Genomic DNA, 10231 nt, shown 5'->3' with positions numbered 1-10231 from the left:
AATTTTCATTTGAGTTTTTCTAAGACAGAACTCAGTTATTATTCTTATCTGAATTAAAGAATCAGAGCTTCGTGTGTAAATAATTCATACAGCTTTGTATTCAGTTATTGTCTCGTGTGGCTTGTTGGTATTCCGAGCGGTGCTCGCCAAAATATGTCGAACAAAGAGATTTGAAAGTCATAAGCGGGACAGAGGAACAAGGGGAGGAGGGAAAGAAGAGGGAATGGGAGGAGTTCTGTGGAACTGGCAGAAAGTCGGACATCTGGAAAGCATTGAGGACTCCGAGGAGGGTAAGAATTCCCACATGGAAAAATACATGAAGTCAGAAAGTTTGGAATCTGGTAAAGAAGACAAGTAAAATTTGGGGGGGAAAGGTGAGAAATTCGCAGCTCAGTCGAAGTTTTGAGGAATAAAAAGGAGCTCAGGGAAAGATTGAACGGAGGAGGAAACAACAGAAGAAAGACTCATCAGCTTCAGGTAAAACTCTCTGCATGACTTTGTATTCATTTTGAAGAAACGTCTTCAACACAATGAATCTTTTCTCAGCAGCGTCTCTTCTGTGGTCACATGTGGAGATCACAGGCTGAGATCATGACTTTTATTTTGCACAAGGATTTACATTCAGACTTCAAAACGAAGTTTCTCTGCACGGTTTTGAGCTACACCGTGACCTGCTTTGACAGATGAATATTTCTCCTTTGCAGAAAACCTTCTTCCCTGAGGACATTTAATAAAGTCAAGATTTAAAGTTTGACCTCATTTGATAAGAGAATTTAAACCAACACGGTTTATTCTTCAAAAGCAAAGTAACTATTCTGAGCAAAAATATAGGATATTAAAGTGAATTTTATTTTAGCTGTTTGATGAAGAACAAGGTTTTTCATGCATTTGGATTTTACTTTGAACTATAAACTGGATCTTCTTTACAGTGTATTCTTCACTTTTAATTGCTGCTTTCAGATCAGTATTACATAATGTGAGGTCGCCTCCAGAGATTAATTTGTGATTCATATTTATCATAATGAAGCTTTTTTTCTGCTGGAAATTTTTTATTATCTGTGATTATAAAAAGCAAGATTTCTCACCTGAATAACTTTGAAGGCTTTGAGATCTTTGAAAGTATGAAACTTATATTATATATTATATATTATATATTTATATAATACAGCAAATACTTAAGGATGCAGTTGAGCTCTTTAACATGAAACAACATCAATAAATGTGAATTTATTCAAAGCCATGATTTCTAGGATTATTATTCATATAAAAAAGTTGTTATGATCGTAATGTGAGCCTTTACTTTTCTATATTTTCAAACATAAATCTGAATCACTCCTGAACAGAACTGAAGCCCAACAAAGTTCAAAAACTCAAGATTGTTGATCAAGTGATGAAACCTATTTAGTGTCATTTTAAAAACTATTGTGTCGCCCTTTGAATTGAAACTTGAAAAAACCAACAGAGGAAGATAAAACAAAGATGTTATAAAAAAAATAAATTCCAAATGCATTTTAATCTTAAGAGGAAGTTGATGTATCGACAACAGACCTGAGCAGATGCGGCCCAGGGGCCAATTGTGGCCCCTTGACGCCATCTATGACCAACATGTCTCTAAGGGCTATTTAAACATGTTATTACTAGTTCAACTCTACATAAAACATGTTAAATATCTATGTTTTAAAAACAAAAAAACGAATTCATATTAAATATAATATAAAAAAATCTGCGAATGTCATAAAAACACCTTTTTTAAATGAGAAGGATTGGATTTTTCAATTTTAACATGTAAAATTATACCATTTTTCTATAGAATTTTAAAATGAAAATTGAGAGAAAAATGACATACAATCATAGTAAAATTTAAACCTATTTAAGTTGTCCTTTTATTTATTCCTATTTTATCTTTTTTATTTATTTTTAACATTCTCAGTATACAATGTGGCCCCTGAGCCAATGTAATTGCTCACCAGTGATCTACGACCTCTTCACTGACCTCAGACCAGCTTATCCTTCACATGAGTTCCCTTCACATCCCACTCATCTGTTTTCCTCTTCTTTATCAGCTCCTTATCAGCAACTCGAGTTTGGAGGAGTGAAGCAAGTTTCTTCCCTGAGCCGTCCACTTAAAAGGTCACCATAGTTACTTGAGACAAGAGCATGAATGTATAACGTGTCACATGTGTGTTCTCATGGAACATACGTGACCAGATTAGTCCTCGAGCGCTCCTGACTCAGGCGTCCTTGTCGTGTTGGGAAATTCCTCCAGCAGTATAATTAGTTCTGTAGAAGAGGGAAGGGAACTTCCTTCCTGTCAGCAGCTTGACTTCCTGTGTGGGGTCAGTAGTTAGAGTAGGAGGGCCACTTCAAACTCAGTGTGTTTGTAAGCATTATACAATGGATTTAAATCACTTTTGAATCAGTTTTTCTTAGACTTTGCTTTACTATTTATGGGGATTTTCACATTTTACTCACAATCTCAATATCCAGTGATGAGTTTCATCTAAAAATAGTGAACATTTGTTGACTTGAACGCATCATTTCTGATTTGTTTCTCTGATTGGACAAAGTTGTTTTCTTTTTCTAAATGTTCTGTGACCCTGACGGAAAACGAGAATTCAAGTTATTGTGAATTGACTCAAAATCTAATAGTAAGTAAGTAAGTAAGTAATTTTTATTTGTATAGCGCTTTTCTAGACCAGGGTCACAAAGCGCTTAAACAATCAAAACAATATTCAATAAAGTATATAATTTAAAGATCAAGATAATACTGAGAACAACACAGGAGTTCCAGAAAATCAAGGAAAAGCCTGAACAAATAAAAACGTCTTAAGATGTTTTTTGAAGGAGTCAGTAGATCCATCAAGCGCAAAGAGAGAGGAAGATTGTTCCAAAGCTTATGATTATATATTATCTAATATATTATAATATTATATAATAATAATAGAATAAAGGTCAGATAAATAACTAATCCCAATCAATCCATTTGATTGATTGACAGCTGAAGACAGTGAAACACTTTTTCTATCGCCGTGGTAGGAACACAAAGATAAAGTTAATGTTCTTTTTTCTTACCATAGTTCTGTGGTTCTCCTACATAAGTAGTCCAATAAGAAGCAACAAACAGGATTTCAGGACCCGTGAGTGACCTTGACCTTCTCGGTCTGTTATCAAGTCAAGGACAGAAGGGAAGTGGGTCAGCTGACACCTGTGAGGTCACCAGGTTTGAACGACAACTCTTCAGTAAACAAAATAAAATACAAGCTATAGCTATTGATTTGTTCTGGGATATGCAAAGAACGTCACCTGGGATTTCGAGGTTTTCCTGGTTCATGTCCAGATTCCAGGAGAAGAAAGCACTGAATTAATCAAACTAATCTTTCGGCTGTGATCGTGTTAAGCTTGAAACTAAGTAAGAAACTTTTGCAGATCATTCTAGCAGCAGGTAAACAAGGAAATAGTTTGTTTATAGTACAAATATAAAACTAGGAAAAGCAAGACACATATACACACATGACTATTATTATTATTTTAATTAAGAATGATATTGATTTTTAAAATGAAATTTACATAGAAGTAAATGATTTTCAATTTGAGATAACATGTTATTTAAAGAGCATTTTGGTAATAAAATTAAAACAAAACTGGGAAATAAAAAAGAAAGTTGGGAAGTGTGCAGCTTTTTTTCACATTGTTTATTTGGGCCAAGCTAACTTAGAAAAGACTAAAGAAATTGAAATTATAAAAAAAATGTGAGTACATTTTGGGAGAAAATGGAACTTAGATCTTTTTCCATCTGAAAGGACTTCATACACATTACATTATACAATTGCAACTAATATATATCAGACATACTGTATATTTCACCATGAAGAGTCACCTCTAGAGTTTAATTTGTGATTATTATTATTATTATTATAATAATAATATTATTATTATTAGTATACCGTTCAAACTAAGTTTTCCGAAACAGTTCTTTCATATCCTCACATGTCTCTTCCAGGATGTCGGTGTCTCGGAGGTGTTTATGCTGCGTCAAGTACTTGATGTTCATCTTCAACCTCATTTTCTGGGTGAGTGTTTTTCCCCTTCGAGTCATGTGACCGTCCTGCACCTGACCTCCGAGTGACTGTTTCCCGAGCAGCTGGGAGGATGTGGATTGTTCGGCGTCGGGGTCTGGCTGTCCTTCACGCAGGCCGAGTTCTCGTCGCTGCCTCTCTCCTTCCCGTCGCTCTCGGCCGCCAACCTGTTGCTGGTGGCCGGGGGGATCACCATGGTGACGGGGTTCCTGGGATGTCTGGGAGCCCTGAAAGAGCAGCGCTGCCTGTTGTTCATGGTGAGACGACAGCGACGCGACAGATGCTCATCTGGACTCCATCTTATCCTCCTTTAAACATGTTCTCGCTCCTGCAGTTCTTCGTCATCCTCCTGCTGCTGGTTCTGACCGAAGTCACTCTCACTTTGGTTATTCATATTTTCAGAGACCAGGTGAGTTCACAAACACATCAACTTGAAATATATATATATATATATATATATATATATATATATATATATATATTTATTATAAACAACAAATACATTTAAAAATGAATGTTTCCTTAATGCTGAAAAAAAACAAACTATAATATGTTATAAACATGACGTTTTATTTAATTATTAAAACAAAGTATTTTTTAAAAACAATATAGAAGATACAAGTAGAGATCAAACAAGTCATTTTGTGAGTTTAAGTATGATTTAATGACATGATTGAATAATTTATAGATAATAGAGGAAATAATTACTAATTTATTACTGTGGTTAAAAACAAATGAAATGATAACCGTATAATAAAAACAAGCAAAACAATAAACAGGTGTGATTATTTTAATGTCATAATATATTTTTAAGCAAAAATATGTACGTCTAAAAATATTGTTTCTAGCTACTTGTCTAGAAAAAGTGACATTAAAGAGCATTAAAATAATAGAGTTCATAAAAGTTTTTTTTTATCTCATTTTAAACTAAAATTCAACTAATTATACCAGAAAATACCCCAAAAAAATCTAAATGTTACTTGTCACTGCTTTAAAATAACAACTATTTTTGGACTCTTTTATGTTCTTAAAATGAGAAGAACATTGGAACAGGGGAGATTTCGCTGTGGCAGAAAAATAAAGAAAAAAAAAACGAGTAATTTGAGTTGAGGCCATTAAGAGAATTGAAAGACGAATAAACAATCCCTCAATAAACAAGAATGTCAAGAGAGAGGTATTATGAGTCAGAACTGCTACAGAGAATTCAATCACTCATGGACAAATGTTTGCATTTATTAGTTTAGAATAGAAACTTTTAGATTTTGATCTATGAGTCAAACCTTACAAGATGTTGTTCGACTTTCCCTGATATGTCCACGTAACTGTGAACATCGTACTTCATGTAGTTCCTTAGGCAGTACACGACATCGACATAAAGACATTTCTGACAAATATTATGACCTTTATTTTCAAGATGGACTCTAAAGCTCAAGATGAATTAAGGGATGGAATGAACATTTATCACTCAGACCCTGGACTGAAGAAATCCTGGGACAACGTACAGAAAATGGTGAGAAGCAACAGTGGGCGAGAGGAGGAGGTTTTTTTCTTTCAAATTTTACATTAGAGTAGATTATAATCCAGTTGCTTTAAGAGCAGTCATTTTAAATTGTTGTCTTTGACTCCGATAACTTTTGTTATTTGGGTTGGTAGTTCAACCCTAATCCTGATTATTAATAACAAAGTGTAAGTCAGTTAAGACATTTTAGTCGACTCAGCAGATTCCAAAGATGGCAATCGATATGTCTACGAGGGCTTCCTGCAGGGGAGGTCGGTGCAAAATGGAAAACGTTTTAACATATTCTGGACGATGAAACTGAAACGACACAACAGAATGATTCCAGAGAAGTTTAAGTAGCAGCTGGAAAATGTATTAAAGGGAAAGAATGTGATTTCTTTACTCAATGTTTCTTTGACTTTCGTCACATCATAAATTGGACACAATGTGACCAAAGAACCGATTTAATTATCTTTACCCCCCATTTATTTTGTAGCAAAGTGACAAATAAATAATGTTAGGTTTATAATTAAACTGGAGATTTAAAATATAGTTAAAAGATGTCAATTTTTCAACAGTCTAACATTTATTATATGTGTTCCTGGGCGGTAAAGTTACAGTTACTGGATTATAACAACTGAAAAAAAACGAATAAATCATATCCAACGATGTTGTAAAGGTTTTAGTGATTTCTACTGAAAGAAACTGTGTCTTTGTTAAAGCCAGAACGTCAGGGAGTTAATGGGTGGTAGGCAATAATGCAGGAATAATTCATAGTTATTTAGATTATTATTATTTTAAACAATATATAGTTTTGTTTGAAATAAAAGGATAACAATGTTGTTTGATTTATTAATTGTTTCATGTGTGTCTCAGTTCAAATGCTGCGGTGTGACCAACAAGACGGACTGGTATGAGGTCCTGAATGGAACGCTGCCGTCGTCCTGCTGCTCCGTGGGGACGGACCACTGTGTGGAGGGGTGGAGTGAGGTCAGTTCCCTCAGAGATAGACTTCACGATGAAGCTCAAACGGATCCAGATGTGCGATATATAACGGTTGACGTATGCCAGCGGTCGCGGCAAAAGGTTTCCGCGAAACGTGTGTAATCATCACCGTTGGCTTCACGTGCACATAAAAGTGTAAACCAGAACCCGATGCATCACACAAACAAGAGTCATAACTCGACAGCTCACAAGAATGTTGCTGCAGGATGGAGCAGCGAATCAAAGCCAAATGTTCACCTGGAAAGTAGGTTAGAGGAAGAAAATATGAGAGTGTGCAGAGAAAATAGTCATTTGCATCATGTTTTTAGAGCAGATTCAGTCGTCGGAAAAGTGTAGGAAGGACATAAGGTAAGGTAAGGTAAAACTTAATTGATCCCTCAGGAGGTCTCCTTCGGGAAATTGTTTTTTTCCAATAGCCACAGAAAATACAGAAATTTTTCATAAAAAATAAAAAATAAATCAAAATAAAATAAGAACAAGAACATAAAGAGAAAAAACATGAGAGAATATAAAGAACTGAGATTAAAATAAAAACATTGTAAAGCATGTTACATGATTAGAAAAAAGTAGTTTCTTTTTTTAGTATTTCAATCACAAATATGCATTTGTGTCATTACTCAGATGGTAGAGAAGTTGCGAGTTCAGTCCCAGCTCCAGATGAGATTGTTGTGAGCAAGACACTTTACTCTTATTGCTTCTGGCAGCATGTCACAGTTTTTCAGTCTTAATTTCAAGACCATGCATTTTGTACTTTTCTTTTTCTTTGTTTTTGTGAAAATACAAAGAAAAAATATACTTTTAGTAAAATACTAACAGAATGCTCATGTAAGTGGAAAGTAAAATGATTAAAAAAAATAGATTTGTAATAATTGACGTAGCATCCCTTCTGTTCTTAATGTACTTGTACAGCCGTGTTACGACAAGGCGCGTCAGTGGCTGCTGGACAACATCCCATCAGTCCTGGTGTTTGGAGTCTGCATCGGTGTCGTGCAGGTATCGTCATCCTTTTGTCTTAAACATATTTTTACCTCTTTTTATTTTCTTGTTATTAGGTTTTTAACAACAACAAATGTTTAATTCAAATAAGTTGTAGTTGTGGGTTGAGTTCCAGCATGTGTGTCGTGGTTGTGTTTCTCTGTGACAGACTAGTAACCTGTTCAGGGTGTCCCCCCGCCTCTTGCCCAAACTAGCTGGGATTTTCTCCAGCCACCCCTCGACCCTCGAGTATGTGATAGAAAATTTATATCAATAAATATATATAAAATAAAGATAATACTGTGATAACAATTGTAATCAAAAAAGGCTCAAATGCTTGTCTCTTTATAAATATAATAAGATAAGATTATTTAATTATACAAACAACATAAAGTTTAAGCTGCGATAAAAACATTTCTAAAAGTGAATTTTGCTACTTTACACTCACTAAGATTTGTTTTTTAAAAAAAAGGTCTTTAATATGTGGATGTAATCCGTGAAGATTGTTCAACAAAAAAGAACATTAAAACCTTTTTTTAAATTCAGTTTGGATTCAGAAAGGGTTAAAAAAAAAAGAAAGCTGAACACAATCGTAAATGTTTGATAAAAATACGCAACAATGTCCTTAAAGCCGAAACCAACACACACAGACAAACGTGTAGATGCAGACATGAGCAGAAAACGACAGAAAAGTTAAAGAAAAAAGGAAAAAAACGATACAAAAGATAAAGCCTTCAGTGTCGACTCGGACACTTGACAAAGTGACTCCTGGAGTCGGAGTTTGAAAACGAACAGCTGCTTTCATTAGCTGATGGTGAGCAGCTGCGAAGGTTCAGCAACAAGCGCCGGCGACGCTTTCGTCGAGACAAAAGCTGAATCTCAAATGTTGCTCTTGGCTCCGAACCTGACGACTCAAATAAAACACCAGCGGGAGTGATTGAGTGAGCGAGGCCGTAAAAGATTGATATTCCGCGCACAGGAATGAGACGCACTCGCACCATAAGAAGAATAAAAAAATATAGGAATTAAATAAAATAAAGAATTAACAAATGAGAGAAAAAAAACTGTATTGACGTTTATATTCTAAAAATATCAATATATAATGTGTATTTATATAAAATATACACATTTCTAATGTTAAAAAAATAGAAATGTTTATGAGGATTTCTTTTTGCCAGAATTTCCTTTAGGACTTCCAGGAAATGCATCATGATTTAAAGATTGACACATGACATTTCATTTCTCCTCAGATTCTGGCTCTGGTTTTCTCCATGTTGATGTACTGCCAGATCACATGTGCTGAGAAGTACCTGCACTGACCCTCACACACACACATATGTGGAGTTAACACACACTTCCTCCTACATCACCACCAATCAGAAGCTGTCCATGATAACAAGAATTAAATCACATTAAAATCATCCCTGAACTGATAAATGTAGGATTGTTTGGTCTCAGTAGTCGGAGGAACACAAACAGTTTGCTCTAAAAGACGAAAGAAAGTAATTCACGTCACTAGTATTTAAATATTTAAGCCAAGTTTTAACTTCCTGCAACATTACATTGAATTCACATGAGCAGAGGAATCAAGCTGTCATGCTTTTATTTTGACATTTTCAACAATCTGAATCTTTATTCATTCATTTGGATGATGGATAATTGTCTTTTTTAGTTCAGTTTTCATGTTGTTGCATCATAACAATGTTAGATTTAAATGCCAGTTTACTAATGTTTGTATTTATAATATCTCTGTAAATTGAATTTCATCACAAAGATTATGCTTTTTTTATCACAATCTTCTTAACTGGAAAACATTTTTCTGTATGATTTTTCATGTTCTTTTCTTGTATAAAGTCATTTTTAATACACATTTTTTAAACTCTGTGTTGAGAAATTGTAGCATGTTAATAATAAAAAATGTAAAACTGAGATTAGAGATTTTTTTTGCATATTTTGTTTTTAAACTTAGATGTGTGACTGAGACGATCACACGCACACAAACAATGTAAGGACAACTTTTAACCAAACACTGGGGTTGTTTATTTCTTGTATAGTAATCATCTTTAATCTTTATTAAAAAAAATGTTAATGCAGTTTTCTTTCACTTGTTCTAAACTCCACCTCTCATGCTTCAGTTCAATTTGGATGGTCGGCTGAAATTAAAGAGCAAAAAATGTGTTGTTTAAGTGTCTCTTAAATAGATGTTGGGCCTCTATTGTGTCTCTGTTTGTAGAAAACTCTCTTTCAACTGAAATAATATACATTAATACACACACACACATAACAATCAAGCCCACCTCCAAGGGACTCATTGTATAAACAAAGTGGGCGTGATTACAGCTGGCTGGAGAAGGAGTGAAGCCGTTATAACATCATCATGAACTCTGCTCTCGTGACCGCTAAAGTAATAACTTCAACATTTGAAACATGTGAGTGAGTTGGGTTTTCGCATTATCTGCCCTTTAGGAAAAAGCGTGAAGACATTCTCCACGCACAGATGTTTGAACTTATTTTCGACCAAACTCTCCGGATTATTTATTGCTATGTGTTTAGCCGCGGACATTTACAACATGAGCAGACCAGAAACATAAGGTTTAGATTTTCAAAAAAATAAAGGCTTTACTGTACTGGATTTGACATCTTTTTAATGTCATCAAGGTTATAATACATCCACGGA

At 34.6% G+C, this 10231-nt stretch overlaps 1 protein-coding gene across 2 annotated transcripts; it reads left to right on the top strand.

Moving 5' to 3' along the window:
• The first annotated feature begins 248 nt into the window (after window positions 1-248).
• On the top strand, window positions 249-9688 carry tspan4b (tetraspanin 4b). 2 transcript variants are annotated; one of them, XM_087809887.1, is made up of 9 exons: window positions 249-477; window positions 2064-2130; window positions 4001-4070; window positions 4142-4333; window positions 4411-4485; window positions 5491-5586; window positions 6451-6564; window positions 7489-7572; window positions 8805-9688. In XM_087809887.1, the coding sequence occupies exons 3-9, from the start codon at window positions 4002-4004 to the stop codon at window positions 8871-8873; spliced, it is 699 nt and encodes a 232-aa protein (XP_087666013.1). In that variant the 5' UTR covers window positions 249-477; window positions 2064-2130; window position 4001; the 3' UTR covers window positions 8874-9688. The 2 variants fall into 2 exon arrangements, with proteins under 2 accessions (XP_087666013.1, XP_087666012.1); XM_087809886.1 differs by lacking the exon at window positions 2064-2130.
• Window positions 9689-10231: the final 543 nt, after the last annotated feature.

Source organism: Callionymus lyra, chromosome 15, assembly GCF_982586985.1.
Source record: "Callionymus lyra chromosome 15, fCalLyr1.hap1.1, whole genome shotgun sequence".
NCBI lineage: Eukaryota > Metazoa > Chordata > Actinopteri > Syngnathiformes > Callionymidae > Callionymus > Callionymus lyra.
Note: the sequence above shows the minus strand (reverse complement) of the source record. Positions and strands in the feature narration are given on the sequence as shown.